General features: G+C 32.3%; 1 protein-coding gene across 5 annotated transcripts in view; it reads left to right on the top strand.

Annotated features, from left to right (window-relative positions):
• ANKRD17 (ankyrin repeat domain 17) overlaps nucleotides 1-21,503 on the top strand; it is a 149,697-nt gene that overhangs the window by 80,717 nt on the left and 47,477 nt on the right. For 2 of the 5 annotated variants that reach the window (XM_011360518.2, XM_011360520.2), the window contains exons 7-16: nucleotides 1,666-1,760; nucleotides 3,625-3,862; nucleotides 5,195-5,386; nucleotides 6,272-6,381; nucleotides 7,833-7,920; nucleotides 9,374-9,501; nucleotides 9,757-9,900; nucleotides 10,289-10,391; nucleotides 11,860-12,612; nucleotides 16,868-17,016. In XM_011360518.2, coding sequence (XP_011358820.1) covers nucleotides 1,666-1,760; nucleotides 3,625-3,862; nucleotides 5,195-5,386; nucleotides 6,272-6,381; nucleotides 7,833-7,920; nucleotides 9,374-9,501; nucleotides 9,757-9,900; nucleotides 10,289-10,391; nucleotides 11,860-12,612; nucleotides 16,868-17,016 — 2,000 coding nt within the window. The remainder of the gene's footprint in view (nucleotides 1-1,665; nucleotides 1,761-3,624; nucleotides 3,863-5,194; nucleotides 5,387-6,271; nucleotides 6,382-7,832; nucleotides 7,921-9,373; nucleotides 9,502-9,756; nucleotides 9,901-10,288; nucleotides 10,392-11,859; nucleotides 12,613-16,867; nucleotides 17,017-21,503) is intronic. The other 3 variants (XM_011360519.2, XM_011360522.2, XM_011360521.2) reach the window with 3 other exon arrangements.

Below are 21,503 nucleotides of genomic sequence, written 5' to 3'. Positions count from 1 at the left end.
AAAATTTAAGGAGACACTCAATATTGAATCTTCACTTACACAAACTTATGAGTGTGAGTGAATACCTTCTTAAATTTTGCACTCCTAACTTTGATTGCCTCACCCTAGTCTTGGCCTCAGTGTTGTTTCATTCTATTTCCAAGTGGCCAAGGTTGTGTGAGGTCTTTTGGAATAATTTCCTTTAAAAAACATGGCTAAAATAATGCTTAGATACATAAGTGACTAAAATTTAAGTTAAATGCGAAAATATGTATTTAAAGTGTTCTTGATTATCTGGTGTTAACAGATTTTCAGATTAAGGGTGATTAGTTAGCACAGCTGAGGTGCCTAGTTCTCCAGTTCTGTTTGGTAATTAGGCAGAGGCTGATCTTCTTTGGGAAGATGAGAATTAAGCCTCGAGAAGAATTAAGCCTCACCAAGGCAGGTGGATTGGGTGGTTCTCTCCCCTTTTCACAAATATTTTTGAACCTGGAACTGCCTGTATTTTACTACTGAGTCCCAGCTAGCCAGAAGAGCATTGAGATGGGGCTCCATATAACTACTATCTGTCTCTTTGCGTGTAGCCCCACTTTCCAAAAGGGGCATCTGAGGTTGGGGTCTGCAGGCTTTAACTAAAAGCCGAATATAGAACAGCTGGTGGAGAACATCTTTACTATTGTCAAGGACCCATGAACCTTCTCCCTTTCCTCTCTTTCTGGTGAGGTCTCCTAGGACATAGGTTAATAAGCGGAGCTGGGGAAGGGATAGAACTCAGACTGAGACTGAACATTGATGTGGATCTTTGAGAAAGGAGAATGATAGAGAGGAAAGGGAGAGTGGAGGGTGGAGGGTAGGTGTTTAGCAAAAACAAAATATGGCAGATGCTGCACTTATTCACTAAAGTTAGTTTTAATTGTTTATTTCTGATTCTACCATTCACTCCCCCCTAGTCTCAGTTGATTGACAACTGAGTACCCCTCATTCCAAATAAAATCGAGAAAAAAATTAATTTTTTAAATTGTTCTTTGCATAGTATCTGAAATTCTTTCTAAAACATAATGTGCCGTCTTTGTCTACTCATAAGGTGTCTTTATCTGAACTGAAGCATATGGTTTATTTGAAACTACATAAATATATGTGTGTGTGTGTATGAATGTTTATATCTAAATAAATAAATATAGACTAAATGGTGTTGTTTCAAGAATGTTTTTAATATATGCAGTTCTCAACTTACAAGCAGATTGTTCCTAAAAAGTTTGAGTTAGCTATTGAAACTTAAAACATATTTCTTCGTAGAAATAGCTTCAGTGATTATAATCATCCCAGGCTAGTAGTTCATGAAGGCAAATTTATTCTACACCATAAGTAAAATAACTATAACATGCCTGAACTCTTATAAGGTTGTAGAGAGGATATTCTGGGTGTTGGATTTTAATGGCGTCTTTGTTCATCTGTAGCAAGGATTCTAGTAGCAACAGTTTCTAGGGCAACAGGGTAAGGAGTAGAATAGCAAAGGTCACTTGTGTAAGTTGTGTTCAGCAGTTGAGGGTGGCTTATAGCTGACTTCAATATTATGCTTATAGATTTAATTGTGCTATAATTAAATATAACTTCAAAATGTTGGAATTTTTCTTATATTTTTTGGAATAAGATATCTTAAAGTAATCTTATACACTTTTGGTTTAGGACACCTAGAGATGGTGCGATTTCTTTTGGAAGCAGGCGCAGATCAAGAGCATAAAACAGATGAAATGCACACTGCTCTAATGGAGGCTTGCATGGTAAGATTATTGAAATATATACATACATATAAATATATTTATATATTAGGTAGGAAAGATAGTATACAACGAATGTCTTTTCCTTGAGTTCAAAGATTTAGTTTATTATAGACTTATTGTAGACCAGAACCTCAGCTACCTGAATTATCAGTAGTTTTCAGGGCCAGTTGTACAATAATAACTTCTATTAGAGGTACTTTCTGAGGCTTTACAGCACAGTCTTCATCTTCTTAGTCTCACATAAGTGTACTGGTGTTACGTAGTTGCACAAAAAGTAGCTTTTTAGAAGGTTGATCAAGGATATTAAGGAAGAGACTATAATCCACAGTACTCACATATTAATTACTAAGCATAATATATTCATTAAACCAATAATTTTATTTATCAGAACTTTGAAATTAGACTATTATTTGTGTTACCTAATTCTCCCTCTATCATGGTCTTTTTTGAGCCCCGAATTCCTTTTGTAAGAACTCATTTTTTTTTTTTAGAAAGTGTACCTGGGAATAGTTAATAATAATGCTCTTAAACGTTGTATCTCAGTCTTTGATTGGTGGCACAGAAATGGGTCAGAGTAACATTATAGACAAATTCATGAGAAAAAGATGCCAAAGAAAGAAGGCCCCAAATGAATTTGAAGTTTCTTAACTTCCCTTTGGAGAATGAGTAAAAGGATGTTAAATTTTAATTACTAATTTAAAAAAAAATACTATGTAGCTATTTAAGGCTTGAGTTGTCTTTGTTTTCCTTATGGTCATGCCAGTATTTGCTTTAGTAAATTATTTTTTTAAACAAATATAAGTTTTCTTTGAAAGTTTTGAGTTCCCCATCTCTGGGGTTGTTTCGAGGATTAAATGAGATAATACGTGTAAAACACATCACTGATATTCCATGATAAGGAATTTAAAACATCCTTGCCACTCCCGCTAGAGTAACAACCTTTAAGTATATTAAGAAATTAAAATTAAAATGGAGTATTTTATAGACAAAACCAGCATGCATTGGAAGTGTTATAAGTAAATGAAAGATAGTAGGGGCCAGATATTTGGAAGCTTGCTAAGAGATTGAGGTTTTTAACTTTAAAGGAAATGTAGGAGTTGACTATTTACGCGGGAGAAAATTCTGAGCTGGAGGAACATCAGAATAACCATAGTAATAAGACATTAAAATGGTATAGTATGAGAAGTATGGAGGCAAAATGGGTAAGACATGTTAAAAAGAAAATCAGATGCCTGTTGTGTGAGGTAATTTATAGAAGGAAAAAAGTAATATCAAAGGAAAGAAAGGAGGGAAAATGGAGCCTTGGAGTTGCCAGTAGTTAGGAAGCTGTGGTAAAGGAGACAAGATAATAAGAGTACTTCTGTTTTCTTTTTTTTTTTAATTTTCATTGGCATTTGAATGTTGAACAGCAAAGGAAATACCATGTACATGTTGTGTTTTCCTTCCCTTAACATATCATGCACAGTTTCCCCACTCCTTCAAAAATGATTTCATTTTTCTTTTTCTACCTAATCAAGCTTTCTTGTTCTTACGGTTTCTACAAAAAATCTAACTTTTGCTTTCTAAATTTTATCTTTTAAGCATTTAAGTTTATATCGTGTGCAGTGTCGATGTTGGTTAACAAGCTTCTTGATTGAAGACATTTTTCTACATGTTTTATATTCTCAATCTCCATTTCCTACTGTATACTACAGAAATATAGAAAAGTCTTAATACTTATGACCCAGCTGTTAAGCATATGTTTATTAATTCTCATTCGAGTGGAGATCAGTAAGCTTCACTGTATAATAATTGAGAAATCTTTATATTTTAAAAGACTTTTTTTAATGGTGCTGATCTAATTTTTTAATTGCATTATAATTAGGATGGCCATGTTGAAGTAGCTAGGTTACTTCTTGACAGTGGTGCCCAAGTGAACATGCCTGCTGATTCATTTGAGTCACCATTGACTTTGGCTGCATGTGGTGGGCATGTGGAACTTGCGGCTTTACTTATTGAAAGAGGAGCTAGCCTGGAAGAGGTCAATGATGAAGGTTATACACCATTGATGGAAGCAGCTCGTGAAGGACATGAAGAAATGGTGGCATTACTTCTAGGCCAAGGTAACCATTCCAATCAAGACACTAAAATACAAATGTGTAAAATGTAAGATTATAATTGTATAAAATTAAATTCAATATTTCATATTTCTAGTGGATTTGTGATGAGATGTTGTCACAAAACTAATGATAAAGTGTTTGCTTGGACAATTGCTTCCATACTGCGCTAAATAAAATCAAATAGACTCCTTTATCATAGAACTTTCAGAGCCATTAAGTGCTATGTGATTAAAAACAGCACTGGAAGTGGGGTGGTAGAGTTGTAGGTTGTGTAGGAGCATATATGAGATTCAGCATTTCTCAAGCTACTATGTTGATTGAGAGAATTTCTTTTGGGGCAGAATACCTAGAAATAAATATTTGATATATCTAGTATTTCATGAAACATAGTACAGGAAATTCTGCTATAGGGACTAACTTGATAAAAATGTAAGAATAAGAATGCACATATAAGAAGCTGTTGAGCTCAGTACATATGGAATTCTCTTTTGGGAAAAATGAAAGCGTTGCTTTACTGTATTAAGATGCCTTAAATTTAGAAGTAATCTCCCACCTCTGTTCATATTTGTAGTCTAATTTTTATATCTCTTTTAGAATAAAGATTTTGTTTGGACAGATTTAAGAGGAATGGCGTGTTTTAATAAAACCTTTTTATTAAGAGGTAATAGTGACTAGAATTTTAGCATAGATTTGGGACAGACTCCAAATCACAACTGCACTTCTTGCCAATTTTATAACTTCAGACATGCTTCTAATCTTTTGTGCTTCAATTTTGTTATCTGTGTGGTTGTTATGAGAATTAATATATATAAAGTTTTAGAACACTGTCATATAGTACCTGTTAAGTATTAGCTATGTTGGTAATGGTGACAATGATAATGTTGTGACCTCGAGCAAATTAATTAACCTCAATTTCCCTAGCTGTCAAATGGAGCTGATAGCAACAGGCTTTTAATATTGCCTGGGAAGTACCAATAGCATATTAAACATTAACTATTATTATTAACATCATCAGTATCTTTATTATCATTATTTTTGAATCTTTATAATGAGGGAAAGTAATTTATTTATTTTTTTTCTAAGTCCTTTTATCACCCGACTTGTACCTTCTGGCTTAGTAAATCTTAATCCAGCTGTGTACATCAAGTATGGACTAGTGGATATGACTTTGATAGTTTATTTTTAACTACTCCCCTGAGTAGGGGAGAGGCAAATTATTATTTAGTAATGTAAGTGTTCATTTTTGAAGTATAATGTCTTAGGAAACAATCATGTTTTGCTTATCTCTGAAATAAGTTGATGACTTTCTCTCAATAATTAGAATCTTTATTTTAGGAGCAAATATCAATGCACAGACAGAAGAAACTCAAGAAACTGCCTTGACTCTGGCTTGCTGTGGAGGCTTTCTGGAGGTGGCAGACTTCCTAATTAAGGCAGGAGCTGATATAGAACTAGGGTGTTCTACCCCTTTAATGGAAGCTGCTCAAGAGGGTCATTTGGAGTTAGTTAAATACTTATTAGCTGCAGGTAGGCATTTTTGTATTTGGGAGAAGTTTTTTATATGATTTATTTAAGTTAAAATGTTATAATGCAAATAATTTTTTTCTGGTATTAAGATATATTGAATGTATGTGAAAAAATGATGTGATAAAATTTGTGTGTATTCCGAATAAATGATTTATCTTACTGCTGTTTTTTTTAATTCAAATTATTGGGGTGACATTGGTTAATAAAATCAGATAGGTTTCAAATGTACAATTCAGTAATATGCCATTTGTGTGTTGCATTGTGTGTTCACCACCCAAAATTAATTCCTCCCTTCACCAAATATTTAACCTATCCCTGTTTACCTTCACCCTTATCCCCACCCTCTGGTAACCACTATTCGTTGTCTGTGTCCATGAGTCTCTGTTTGTCATGTTTGTTTGTTGCTTTCAGTATTATATCCCACATATGAGTGAAATATAGTTCTCAACTTTTTCAGTCTGACTTATTTCACTTAGCATGATAATCTCAAGATCCATCCATGTTGTCACAAATGGCAGTATTTCATCTTTTCTTATGGCTGAGTAATATTCCATTGTATATATGTACCACATCTTCGTTATCTAATCATCTATCGAAGGCAACTTTGGTTGTTTCCATGTCTTGGCCGCTGTGAATAATGCTTACCTTATTACTGTTTGAAGTATCTAGAGCTTTAATTTCAAGCAGTGATCTATTTCTGTTTTTTGTTTTTTCTTTTTTGATTTTAAAGATGCCGACAATATTCTCCATTTCTAGATTGCTAGAAATGGATAAGGCTATTTTGTCTAATTTGAAGATATCTGGCTTATCTAGAAGAAATTTCTATGTCCATCATTAATGTCTTATTTTTTTATTAAGTCTGTGTATCATTTAATACTATTGCAGGAGCTAATGTTCATGCTACAACAGCAACAGGGGATACAGCACTAACATATGCCTGTGAAAATGGTCATACTGATGTAGCAGATGTCTTACTTCAGGCAGGAGCAGATCTGGTAAGCTATGTCACTTTTTAAATCCTAATATTTAAAACTAATACAAGAAATTAATTTAAAATTAATTGGAGATTATAGACAAAGGTATTTCTTTAATTCCAATTTTATGTTGGCCTTTTTACCTTTCTTTATCTCATTTAGTCTAGTTTTTCTTTTCTACACAGTTTGGCATCCATTAGTATTTTCCTTATTAGCAGGACTTTCAGATGTACTACCCCTGTCCCCTACCAAAAAAATGAAAATTTTGTGTTAGATATGTTAATACAAAATTATTTTCTCTTAAGTATTTAACCATTTTTAGAAACTTTTCAGATTTGGTGTAAAAAGGCAAATATAGCTTAGACACATTTCACTGTAGCTTAGGAAATAAGTTGTACCTATACTGTTCAGAGCATTATTAAATAATAAAGGAGTTAAAAAGATTAAATATTTAATAATCTTTTCCTTCAACATTTAATTTAGTAAGAAGGATAAAATACTCAGGTCATCATAAGGAAGATTATAAAGAGATGTCATAGGGAAAATACAGAGAGTAAGCAAGATCAGAAGAGGTAAAGACATCATCTGGGATACTACATTTTGTGCTGTGTAAGGTTTAGAAAGATACTTATGGCAATGTTGTGACAAAAGAGATATTCTAGTTGGAAGAATAGTATAGTATGAGTATAGCCTAAGAGGTAGGGAAGTGTAAAGCAAATGTGCATGGGGAAAATAGTCTTCCAGTTTAGCTTGTGAGAGAGTAGGAGGGACACATGAAAAGATAGGTTTTAACTAAAACGTGTAAACACTTATATGTCTATGGGACTGAGATCAATAAGCAAATGTGTTTTCCTGAAGAAGTTCATAGATTCTAACAAATTCATATGCAGGCAGAAACAGGCACCTCCATTACTTAGTCAATTAATTTATCTTGCCTTATTTATGAAAGTGGAGGATTGAATTAGATTACTATTGTGGTCTCTTTCAGCTCTGCATGCGTTGGTACAACTATTGAAGTGCTTATGACACACATGATATTCTAGTTAGCTGTGCGTATATTTCTTATTAGATTTTGAACTTCTTCAGCTTAGGGAACTATATTTCTGGTGTTTACTACAGTAGCTGTGAAACATAATGCTAATAATGTTGATTGCTTTGAGAGGCCTGTGCTAAAGTACCACTCACTGTTCAAGTTCCACAATCCTTTTTGTGGAGAGAGAAGGAAAAATTATCCAGATGGATTTAGGTGAGGGTGTCACAATGACATGACTGTAACTCCAATTCTTAAATTATTTTTGTAGAACTTATTTCTAATTTGAGATTTCTTAAATTTAAATGTATTCCTTTATTTGCTTCAAAGCATGATATTTAGATTCAGAAATTAGTCCAATTCTTTTTCTTTTGATGTTCATGAAAAAGAGTAATTGTTCACTGACAATTAAATATCAATTAAGTCTGTGTTTTTTAAACAGGAGCATGAATCTGAAGGTGGAAGAACTCCTTTAATGAAAGCTGCGAGAGCTGGTCATGTTTGTACTGTTCAGTTCTTAATTAGTAAAGGTAGGTTTATGTAAAAGAAGGTTTGGTTTTTTTTTTAAATCAAAGATGTCTATCTCTTGCACTCAAGTATTTAGAGATTGAGGGGTAAAGGACATTTTTTTGATATCACTTGGTGGAGGGACAGCTGCAGAGATTTTGTAAGTGGGTAGATGATAAACATCCTGCGGTATATAGAATAGTTCCAAAACTATGAACAGCCATCATAACCGATTACCACCCTAGTCAAGAAACATTTATATAAACAAAAATTTCTCTATATAAAACTTTGAGGGTTTAGATTACTTAGTCTGTTCTGTTCGTGTAATAATATATCTTGAAATTGGATTTTTATAATATTTATCCCACTGAGTAACTTGAGGGCAAGTAACTTTTCTCCTTTATATTTCCTGGGGCCTAAATTTTCCTTTTTTGTAAAATGGGGAGAAGTGGTGGTCATAATTATAGCACAAAAAATTTTCAAAATTGAAATGTGACAAATATGCCAAAATACATAGAGGATTTTCATTCATGGTTAGTAATTCTACTTTAAATACCAAAGACTTTAATGATAAATTGGCATCTGATTACTTCCTTTAAATTATTTCTTAGGTGTTTACTACATAAGTTCAAATGTATAGAAAGACTGTATATAATTAAAAAGGCAGTTATGCCATTTCCTTCTTAGAAAAAACAGTTAAAGAAATGTCCAGTTTGTAATTGTTTATAGGTAAAGAAAATAAATGAGAAACATCTTACTGGTCAAATTATTTTAGGGAATTTGAATACTTACTTGTGATGTATATTTATATAACAGTATTCTAAAAAATGGAATTATGAATAGAATTATTTACATAATCACTGTCTCCTCTTTAGTTAATTTTAATTATCCTGAGTCCAGTTTCTTTTTGTTATTTTATTTTCATTTTTCACATTGCCTAGCACAGTGCTCCAAATCTGGGATCAGTTCATATCAAAGAGTAAAAATACTTGTTTTCATTCTTAGATATTCCCTTTGAAAAAAGATAATACTATTACTTTCTATTCTGTGTTCGTTCTCTACATATTTAGCCTGTAGAGGGCAGTGTGGTTTATTTTCATTGGTTTTTAGTCATGTTTTTTGCTTAGTAACTTAAAATGTAGGTAAAATTTCATTTTACTTTTTAAAAAGTGATTATATTAGGAATGGTATATGCTTTTATTCTTTTACTGGCACATGCTGAACTATTTATAGATGATAATTTCATATAATTTATCATGTCTGGGATTTGCTTTATAACAATTCAGGGTGGTAAGAGGAGAATTGATGTGAGTATATGTGAAACAAAATTGGCTGTGCATTTATAATCATTGAATCTGGATGATGGCTCTGTGGGGCTTCATTATACTATTCTCTATTTTTTATGATTTTGAAATTTATCATGATTTAAGACACAGTGCTCTATTAACATGATTTTTCATGCTTTGTCTCTTTCAGGAGCGAATGTGAATAGAACTACAGCTAATAATGACCATACTGTACTGTCCCTGGCTTGTGCAGGGGGTCATCTGGCCGTGGTGGAACTACTTTTGGCTCATGGGGCAGATCCTACTCACCGTTTAAAAGTATGTAACTCAAATGTTTCAGGTAGCATTGTGATTAATTCTTCATTCTTGGATATTATAAGATATCATCTCTCAGTTCCATTTATAATAGCATTATAAGTGTATTCGTTTTCTCCTGTTTTATTAGAGGAAAGTGTTCTTTATTAAACCTAAGATTTTAATGTGTCTGGAGCCTGTTGTCTTTATCTTCCCTAATTGTTCTGTAGGTTAACTTTTTTTAAAAAAAATTTTTCCCTTCCATATTCACTCTTTTAGGATGGCTCGACTATGTTGATAGAAGCAGCAAAAGGTGGCCATACAAGTGTTGTTTGCTATCTTTTGGACTATCCTAATAACTTGCTTTCAGCGCCTCCACCAGATGTCACTCAGTTAACCCCCCCATCCCACGATTTAAATAGGGTAAGATTGAAAACTAAAGCATTTTATATTATATCTCCTTTATTTCTCTCTGGCTCATAGTTTCAGTTTAAACTAGATGTTTTTTGTTCTATTACGTAATTCTCTTTATAGACATGCACTTGATATGGTTAACGAACATCTAATATAATATTCAGATTCTAGATTGATAGAATTTTGCCTTGTCCTCTTATTTGAATTCAAAGTCCATTACAAAAATATCATGGAAAGTAATTGAGTACCAACATATTTTAAGTAAATATATCATAAAGAGTAATGCTACATTAAAAATATTTTAAATAAGTCTTAGTAACTTATTCTTCATTTAAAGCATATTATCTAATGGAACGTGTAGAAAAAGTAGAAATATAATTAGTTTCTTTCGTCTTAGGCTCCTCGTGTACCAGTTCAAGCACTGCCTATGGTTGTCCCACCTCAGGAGCCTGACAAACCACCTGCCAATGTTGCCACTACTCTTCCCATCAGGAATAAAGGTCAGTTATACTTCTAAAGACTGTTTCTAACATGTTGTCCAGGTAAAAATGATAAAATTACAAAAACCTAGCCTTTTAAAATTATTTTTCCACAAAAAATGAATTTTACTAAGTTGGCATAATTAAAGATTTTTTTCACCAATGAAAACATATGTTATTGGGAGAGAAGATAGTTAATTAGCACTAATTTGTGCTAGAATTAGAAGTATTAGCAGGAGAAATTCAGATGCTCATCTTTGATGCAGTTCTGATTATCTATGATTTCCTCTAATAACTAGCATTTCTATTCATGTTGAAATGTGTGGCTGGGTAACATTTTTGTAAATTACTTAAATTTCTGTAATGATATGAGGCATAAATAACAAATTAGATCAAACTTAAAATTTATTTTATAGTATCTGGTTTAATATATATATTATATCTGGGATACCTTTTCTCAACCAATAATTCAAAGTTAACTTCAGATATGCTTGTTTCTCTAGAATTCTGAGGTCCATATTTATTTGATTTGTGGATGTTACACCATGCATGTTCATAAGTTATGTCCCACAACATTACAGCTACTAGTTTGACTCAGTTTTTCTTTTTTAAAAGTTTCACCTGAGGAACCAATCTGTTTTTAATTTTTTGGTTTTTGGCTACCTGTATTATTTTACCAACAAGAATACTAAGTATTTCCACCAGCTCTTTCCAGTCACTACTAACAACATAGAGTCTTGGCACCTTTTTCAGTTGGTATAGCAAACAGCTGAGTGCTGTACCTGTAGCCAGATGTGTTTATTCATCTGGCTGTCAGAAGATACAGTGGATGGAGTAGTCCAGCATCTTTTCTTCCAGGGAAACTGAATCCCAATTCTCTCCTTGCCAGGTAGCTGTGTGAATATCTGAATTTATATCTTGCCTTTATCAGTCTTAAAGATGGTAGGCCCCACCAAAGACATATATATTAGTTGAATTTTAATATCCTGGTACTTCTCAGTGGTTTGGGTACTCTTTGTGTGTATGTGTGTGTGTTTAAAAGGCACAGACTATTATTAATTGTGGAAAAACCTTGACTTAGAGGTCTAAGTTTTCCCTACATCTGAATAATTTAGTAGTATTATTCTGTTCTTTTGGTAAGTTTTACATCTTTATGACCAGATGAAGTATCTACACATAGCCTTAGATTTTACTTTAATTGCACCACTTGGATATCACAAATCTGCATCCCTCTATTATCTAATTTTAGCCATGTGATATTTTAAAAATTCTGAAATTTCCCAAAGATTACTCTATGCACATAAAATACATACATTTTATATTTATGATAAAGAAGGTGAATTTGTTTTAAACTCCTTAACAGTGCATTCTCACCTTCTGTGGCTATGATAACTTGGTGCATAACTGTTGGCACTAAACCTCCCAACAGTAACTCTGTAATGAGGATGCCATTCATGTGCACTTCTGAGGGGGTTTCTTTTTCACACAGCTGCTTCTAAACAAAAGTCCAGCAGCCATTTGCCAGCAAACAGCCAGGATGTACAGGGTTACATCACCAATCAGTCTCCAGAGAGCATTGTAGAAGAGGCTCAGGGAAAGTTAACAGAACTGGAACAGAGGATAAAAGAAGCCATAGAAAAGAATGCACAGCTGCAGTCCTTGGAACTGGCTCACGCTGACCAACTTACCAAGGAGAAGATAGAGGAGCTGAACAAAACAAGGGAAGAACAAATTCAGAAGAAACAAAAGATTTTGGAGGAACTACAGAAAGTAGAACGAGAGTTACAACTGAAAACTCAGCAGCAGCTAAAAAAGCAGTATCTAGAGGTTAAAGCTCAAAGAATTCAACTTCAGCAGCAGCAGCAACAGTCTTGCCAACATCTGGGACTACTAACTCCTGTTGGGGTTGGAGAACAGCTTTCGGAAGGAGACTATGCACGATTACAGCAAGTGGATCCCATTTTGCTTAAAGATGAACCCCAGCAGACTGCTGCTCAGATGGGTTTTGCACCAATCCAGCCTCTGGCCATGCCTCAAGCTTTGCCTCTGGCGGCAGGTCCCTTACCTCCAGGGTCCATCGCAAATCTTACAGAACTGCAAGGAGTGATAGTTGGACAGCCAGTACTGGGCCAAGCACAGTTGGCAGGGCTGGGGCAAGGAATTCTGACAGAAACACAACAAGGGTTAATGGTAGCCAGCCCTGCTCAGACCCTCAATGACACGCTGGATGACATCATGGCAGGTGGGTTTATATTGTTATGAGCAGGTATCAAATATGATTTGCTTAAGGCGAGTAAGAGTGTGCCAGAAGTTTTTGCTATACCCAACTTGAGAACTATTTTTGGACTCTTGACCCATGTATATTTTTTTTAAATGTTAGTTCAATCTCAGAAGTTCTCAGATGGTTACAGGTCAAATTAAAGATTAGCTCATTCAATACAAGTGACTGAAACTTTCTGGCTTAGCTGGGTAGGCTGGGAATCTAGGTTTTATAGTAGTGGTGGTGATGTCTAATTTTTTTGTTTTTGTTTTTGTTTTTTCTCTTTAAGTTAATGTAAGAATACTAAGATTGAATTTTGGCTTTTTTGCTTCTGTATTCACACCAATAAACTGGGAAATTGATAGTTGAAATGCAAAACTAGTAGGACATCAGAAAGCTTATTTCTGAACAGAAATACTTTATATCCTAATGGATCAGACTTCAGACCTGATGGATTAAAAAAAAAAAAACAAACTTAAACACTTTTACAACAATAATAAAGTACCAGACCAAATAGGGTTTGCTTATACTGTATGTCAGTGATTTTATCCCCTGTGAATGTTAATGTGTAGTCTCTTTCTAATTGTACTATGGGAAGGTGCGGTCCCCTGTCAGTATCATAAATGACATCTCTTTAAATGTATAGTCAGAGGAATTTTATTCCATTATAACTAGTTTCATTGGCTAGAAGAAGTATTTTAGAAGGTTGTTTTAATGGTTTTAGTTTTTGGTACTTATTTTTCACGAGTTCTGTAACAAAGTAGTGCAGTGAGATTTTATAGGATTATAAGCTGTAAGAATGTATACTGAAAAGGAGAATTTTCTTTATTAAAAAAATTTGAAAATGAAGGACAAGAAGAAAAAGGGAATAAATAGTTCTCTTTTTTTACTTTTTGGTCTTTACTTAAAAGATAATTGAATTTTTCTAATTTTGAAACTTTTAGTAGCATTATATATTATGAGGTGTTATATGTCATTTAGCTTTATCTTTTAAAAGACTAAAACTAAATTGTATAGTGTTGAGATATTTAGCTGACATTCAGAAACTGAGAAACCAGCAGAGATAGATTTTTTATACTTAAAAATTGCTCTAAAGTTTCCCAGCCCTCTTTAATATCACCTCAACAGTAAAATGTGGAATGAAAGTCTCTGCTACTCTTATAGGTTGCAATAACTACCTTGGAAAAAATACTATTAATCGTTAGTAAGAAATGTAAAGATTCTCATCGATTCTTTATAGTTATAAAATTTTTCTAGATTTGAAGATCACTGCTAATCACCATTAGCTGGTTATAATAATTAGTAATACAATTTATTAGTAAGACATTAGATATCTTATGAAAATTGAAGCACAGTAGCCAGAAACTACAAATTGATAATTACTTCCATGGCCATTAATTGAGGTCATAATGATATTCTTTCTCTTATGTCAATTGAATTACAAAGAATGTATAGAGTTAAGTGTTATTTATTCAATTAAATGAAGAATGGGCATTCCATATCATTGAATTTTAAAAATTTTTTTGACATGCTGTCAGAATCTAGCTGTCAGAAGCAACAATGATTTGCCAGTTATATAGATTTTATGCTGATTAGAGTTGTCAGAGGTTTGTAAACTAGTTTTTCTGTTGATTGATTGATCAAACATGAACAATTAAATTCTTCCTATGTGTTTGTTCCAGGTGTTTTCATACAAAAAAGTTTTTTAAGCATATAACTTTTCGGGAAATATGACATCTGTCATATTATAAAAATACTTTACCTCTTTATTATGCTCATTTGTATGGGGAAAGGAGAGATGGCCAGAAGGAAGAACAGGATTAAAAACATTCAGCTACCTATTGCAACCCATTCCTGTCATCATGCATTTGCACATGCATAAACATACATATACTCATGCACTCACTTCCACAATATTTCTTTAAACTTTTTCTGTGATAGTACTTGTTCTTTCTGTTGATTAATGACTGTTTTCATTTTTTTCTTTGGGTTTTTAAATATCTTACAATCTCATTAGGCTCCGTCTTCCCTCCTTCAGCATAAAATCTGTTCTTTATCTGTTAGTTCCCATTTATTAGACTGCTCTTATAAGGTTCAGTATCTTTTTCTATAGTACTTGGCTGGCTAAAATCTTGTTTTCCTTGTTCTCCATGCTTACCAAAGCAAAATCAGTTCCCTGTTTATCCAGCCTTAACACCTTGCTTTTGCTGTGCTCTCAAGTTCTCTCTTTCCCTACCTGATGTTAAATCATTTCTGAGCATCTGCTCTCCCTCTCTCAAATCTAACCCAGAATGAAGTCCCATATGTAAGGATTTGTAGCAGAGTTCCTTCAGGTATCTACATATTTATAGTTTTTACTTTTAATTGTAGAAAATGGATGAGTGACAGGCAGTTATTTAGTATTAGTAAACCAGTTCATAGGTGCCCCCAAAGGAATTGAAATGAGGGAATTGATTTTTCCTCTCTCTTTTTAGATGAGGTGGTAAGAACAACCAGTTTGACCAAAAATTAAAAAAACTAGTTTTAGTAAGTTCTTTAAAAGAACTTACTCCAGTTGAAATGTAAATTATAATTTAATCATTTAACAGTAAAGCTTAATCTTATTTAGTATCATGAAATAAAAATCAATTCTTTGGGCAGATTGCTGGTCATTTTATTTAAGCTAATCTTTGTGTTTAGCATTTTCATTTGAGAAAAGCCAATTACAGGAGAATATGGAATCTATTTTAAGAGCCATAAATTTTATATGAGTTTGAAATTTATAGATAGAATATGTACATTTAAATTACCTTGATCTTTTTATTAATATGCAAATTAACAATATGGAGTAATAATATCAAGGTTATTAGGTGATCAGTTTAATAATATATTAGTACATGCCCTTTTCTATTGACCTGGATCCCTAAGGATTCAAACAAGTGTTTTGTTTTGTTTTGTTTTGTTTTGTTTCCTCCTTTGTTTTCCCTTTGGCTTTTAAGTGGACTTAAAAATGTATGATTATAGAATGTGTGTTGCTATAATGTATAGTGTATGTTTGTGCCTGAACTAAGGATTTCATGTAAAATAGATTTCTTAATTGATAATCATGTTTATAATTGTTATAATAAGGTCAATTTTAGTTTTGTTCTTGGCAGAGTCATAACCTGTTTTGCCTGGTTTCAGATCCAGTTCTGAATCATGATTGTTTTCTGTCTAATGTAGTTGATAACTACGTTGGTAGCACACATCTGCACTGCTATTGACCATTCAAATATTAATGCCCAGATTTTAGTGCTATAGCATTTTTAGTAGGGGAAAAAGGATTGGTGTTCACATAACAACTCCAGAAATGAGTTGATGAGGGAATAAAGTAGCCTCAACTGCCACTACCTTTGTAGTTCTCCCATCTCAAGTACTGACCTAATTAGTCCCTCTTAATTTGCATATTTTGGTGAAAATAATATCATGGCAAAATTATACTTAGAAGAACTAATAATAATCTGTAGTTGAAAGATGATTATGTGCTTACATTTATTTCTACTCTAATTTTTAAATTTTGTCCTCATAAGTCAGTGTGATTGCTGGATTGATTGGTGGACATTTTAACCTTCCCCCTTCCCCCAAGAATAATTTCTACATGTGAGAACTACATTTCTGTGTGAGGATCAAATTTTTATATTTGACTATGCTGTCATACTGAGGGCTACAATTCAGAATAATATTATTATCCCTCTGTCTGTTGTTAGTAAAATAGTAGGAGATGTTTTAAATGATTGGATAGCAAGGTTCTCCCCAAACAGTTATATTACTTTCATTAGTTTTAGAATATAAGGTGTGAAATTGGCAGGTAAAAATCATTTTTCTCCTTCTGAACTTGACTATTTTACCTGTTATTCCTTTTCCGATTAAGAAGATATAGTGGAAAACTATCCATTTGCATTTATGTTTAATTTTAATTCATAAAAATATTTTTATTTTCAGGGCTATTTTGAATTAAGGTTTTATGATTACATATCATAAGAGGAGAATTTGTTTTTCAGATGAATTTTTATTTGTAAAGTGGATTACTCAATATGCATTATTATAATTTTGGACTATTGTTCAAAGTCAGAAATAACCAGGAAAATGAGTTATTAGTGCTATGATAGTCTACCTATAGACACTTTGTGTTTAAAAAAGTCTTTAAATATTTTCATTGTTTCTTACTTTTACCTAACAATGTTTCATCCTTATTAAGTGCAGTTATTTTGTTCAACAGCAGTCAGTGGAAGAGCATCTGCAATGTCAAACACTCCTACCCACAGTATCGCTGCTTCCATTTCCCAACCTCAGACTCCAACTCCAAGTCCCATCATCTCTCCTTCAGCCATGCTTCCTATCTACCCTGCCATTGATATTGATGCACAGGTAAGCTCCAAATTCAGGAGTGATAGATTTTAACTAGAATTATGTCATCATTAAAAACATTAATTAGTGATTTAAATCATCTTAGACTGCTTGGTCTCTAGGCAGAGACCTGAGCCATAATTATAAACAAATTGGAATCTACATTTTTAAAAATCAAATACCAAATATAGATTATTACTAATAATTATGTGATGGTCTGGTTTCCAAGTTCATCAAATAACCTTTTTAAAACAAACTTTAGAAGAGGATATAAAAAGAAATAACTTATTTAAGATTAGCATGTATTTTCTTCTAATCTTAAATTAGAAGATAATGCTTTAAAATTCATAATGGAATGCATGTAAAAGATTCGTCCGTTTATGTGTATCATATGTACTCAATTGCATTTATATTGTCTTTGAAAATTCTGATCTTGCCAACTGAAATGTGTAGTTTGTCTGTATTTGTAACACTGTTAAGTAAAAATAATAACAAAACCCAATTTTTTTAAAAATTAGTTTACTGTGAAATCTCAGAGTAAAGTAAGATTGGAGAGGATAGGATAGCTTGTGTTTTCTCCTGAAGAAATGCTAAGAGGGCTAGCTTAGAAGACTGCTGGATGGGTTAAGGGTATATGGCTGTCTTCAGGACCGAGAAATATTTGGAGTTTATAGTTTTATATTTTGATTCACACCTAGCAGGTATAGGTGTGTAACAGTTTTATAAATGATCAGTTCTTTATAAACCTGAATTTCAGGGAGTGTGTGTGTATTAAGGACATTAAGGGCATGTACTCATAACCTGTTGAAAATATAGCTTCCCTTTCATTAAAATGTTTCTTAATAATACTGTGAAAAAGGAATTTTATTTTCATTCTTGCTTGTTTCTCAAATGTTTATTGTTTTATATGTACTAATTTTTTTTTTTTTTGAGTTCTTAAGATTAGGAACTGTTGGTAAGATTAGAACTATTCTAATCTTCAGATCACAGATTGAAGTAGCTACTCTTAAATACCCATTTCCCTGATGAAGAAACTGAGGCTAAAACTTCATTTTGCTATGATATGGTTGGAGCTAGGGGTCAGACTTAGGTCAGTTTGACTTCAAAGCCACTCACTCTTCTTAACTACAGTATTACACAGCTTTCTTAAAAAAGTATGAGACATTCATTTGGTGGACTACGAATTGGATTTAACTTGGTATTCAATTTGCATTATTTTCCTCCACTCTTTTTTGTTCTGATGCTGTTATATTTTCTAGTGTTCGTGGGATCAAGAATTGATCCACAAGCAAAAGTAAAAACTTCGCTAAAATGTAAAAGGATTTCTTTAAAAAAAAAAAAACTTTTAAATAAAACAGCCACAGGAAATGTTCCTCCATGTATGATCATGATTTTATTGAATTTGAAATTATTGTGACAGTGAAATTTTACCTGATTACACCACTCAGCTAACCATCACTGCATTATAAATTAATCTCTGAGAAATTACACATAAATACTTTTTAAAAGGTTTTCTTTCAATTAGAGTTGACATTAAATATTTAAAAAGGCTTTTTTAATTTAGAAAAATAACTACATTTTAAATTAATAGACGTGCTTATGTAAAAAGATTTGATCGTGGCTCCTTTAAAATCTGCTCCTTCTTTATGTAGTCTCTATACTGAAGTTTTTCAGTTGGGTTAGCCTAACCTGAATTACACTAATTTTCATAGAGTTTACTGTAATTGTTTAGTTAGACATTAGAAAATTCTGCTTTGGAAAACATGCAAAATAAATATTCAGAAATAATTGTTCACCATTTTTTCCTTTAATTTTTGATGTTAGTTTTTTTTATAACTTACTAGTTTTTATGATACCAAGCAGGTACTTTAAAAGGTAAAAATAAAGATCTTTTTGTACTCAGTGCATCTGAAGTTTTTTCTAGATCCTAAAATAAAATTTTTTTGAGATTTTACATAGTGGATATTTTGGTTTACGTGTGATAGTACTGTGCCATATAGGCAAGTAATGTGATATAAAAAATTAATCCAAAATTCTTCCTGTTTTGAAAGATCGAACATTCTGTAATAATCGGGTCCTTCATTTGTGTTTATTTAAGGTCTTGACATGCACATTTTTAACACTTTGTAGATACTTCTTCAATTTAATCTTTATAATGAGCCCATGAAGTAGCTACTGTTATTATTCACATTTTACATGTGAGGAAAGTGAGACTTAGGAGATATTAACTACCTTGCCCAATATTTTATTTATGGTAGAGCCAACTTTCAAAACCCCCAGTGCTCTGGTTCTCGAATCTATGCTTTTAACTACTGCACAGTGCTGCCTGTTTTTCAGTTTTTATCTTAGGTATGAACATTGAATTTGAAGTATATTAACCTGGTAAATTAGATTATAGAAAATGAGTTCACCACTTAGATGGCAAACGATCATGTCATCTTTCCATCTTTTAGAATCTTTCCTTGGGGACACTACATATTTACATCAAATATTCATTTAACAAAAACAAAAGAAATGTTGATTTTTTTAAAAAAGTGTATAACTACCCTTTTTAAAAATGCTAATTGTTCATTAAATGATCATACCTTAAACTCTTTTAAATGATTATTATACTCAGGAACTAATATTTTAACAAGGATTAGCAGGAATCATGTTTAATTTCTGGACCTCGAATGATGCTGAAGATAAGAGTTTACATTCTTTATATGATTCCTCAAATCTTATTATGATATATAACTAGAAATCACCTTTGGTGTGCAGGTGTGTGCTATGGGCTCTCCTCTCATGTAATGGTTTTATTGAATCAAGTCTGGATATTTCAGAACTTTTAAGAGTAATACCACATACTGTGCTGTTACCAAAATTTATTTTAGGAAATATCAATAAATGATACTTGGAAAGAATTATTTGGGACTATTTTACAATACCTTTTGATAGCATAGCACTAATATTTTTAATAACTTGAATGATATAAAAAAACTTATACATGGGTATTGTAGATATAGAAATTAGGAATTATGTAGAGATTTTTAAGAATTACTGGCTTTAAATGAAATAATAAATCTGGTTGAAGGTTAGAGTTGAACACCACTGAATTAAATATTTTCTGTATATTATTATGTGAAATTTTGATTAATAGCCACTAAAAGTGAGAAAGAACCGGTTGTTCTGTTTGTAGCTTGTAAAAATGTGTTCCAGCCCCCCTCCCTTTTTTCTTATCTCATGTTTTTCATAGATTGCTGGACTGCTTGTTATTTTTATACTCAAACTTTGAAAGGCTTTCCTTGAACTTGGAATAACTTTTTCTAGTACATTTCAAAAAAAAAATTAAGAACAATAAATACTTCCTTATGCAAGTTTCTGTTTTTCCAGTTAGTAATTAACATATATCCATTTTTATCTTTTAAAGAGAGTAGACATTAAATTTAACTCAAGACTGAAACTGTAAAGTATGTAAAAGTATTTTTACCTTCAATGGTATAAATATCATTTGGATATTTTTCTCTTTTCCTGATGGTGATGGTTTTACAGTACAGAGAAGTTTCATTGCAGTGATTTAATGAGAGAAATTAAGGAAACCTTGAAAAATCAGTTAATAGTGATGTGTAATATGCTGCCGTTAAAGCATTCTACTTGCTTATACACACTCTTTTAAACAGGTTATTTACCATTTTACTGATTATTCTTACTTATTGAATGCCCTAAAGTGCTATCTTTTTTAATCTTACCCCTGACATGATTAGAGAATGAGATGTTTGGGATTATGAAGGTTGTGGAGGTCTAAATAAATTCAGCCCTTTAAATTCTAATAGTTTCCAAAGTCTTTAGATGTAAATGTTTTTAATAGATATAAATCTTTTATTGCAAACAATTCAGGTATGTTTTTCACTTGCATTCCTGCTCATTAAAAGTTGCCTTTTCCTTTAATATTACATTTGTCTTATGATTTCTTTTTGGTTTTTTTTTTCGTTCTGACAAAATTGAATAGTCATATTGATATTTATAGAATATTGTTATATTGAATATAATTTTATCATTTTTTATAAACCAGAATTATAGTACAGAAATGTATATTTTATGGTATCGTGGGCTAAATGGAAATTTTCTTTAGAATGTAAACCTGGATGAGCTCTTAACAAAGCTCTAATAAGCATCTTTTCAGGTTTCTTTTAGATATATGACAAAGAATGTGACCTGATAACCTGTACAGTATGACTTTAGTGGTACTTTGCCTTCCAGAAAGTCCTTAGCTATATTGTTATTTCCTTGATTAGCAGTATCTAAAATACCTATGTTTTTACTGTACCTTATTGGCCATTGTTAATTTTAACCCATACTTCTACTTCAGTTATTTTGTTTCTTGATATATTGCAAATCAGGATTTTTTTTTTTACCATTTTGGGGGTGGGCACTTATGTATTTGTGATGGGTGGTGGGAGAGTGGAAGCCTCAGTCCAGAATCTTTAAATTCTTTCATTTTTGTCTTAAAAAGATTATCATCAGATGTT

The sequence above is a fragment of the Pteropus vampyrus genome, unplaced genomic scaffold (assembly GCF_000151845.1).
Source record: "Pteropus vampyrus isolate Shadow unplaced genomic scaffold, Pvam_2.0 Scaffold56, whole genome shotgun sequence".
Taxonomy (NCBI): Eukaryota; Metazoa; Chordata; class Mammalia; order Chiroptera; family Pteropodidae; genus Pteropus; species Pteropus vampyrus.
The sequence above is the reverse complement of the archived record's forward strand: the minus strand, read 5'-3'. Positions and strand labels throughout refer to the sequence as shown.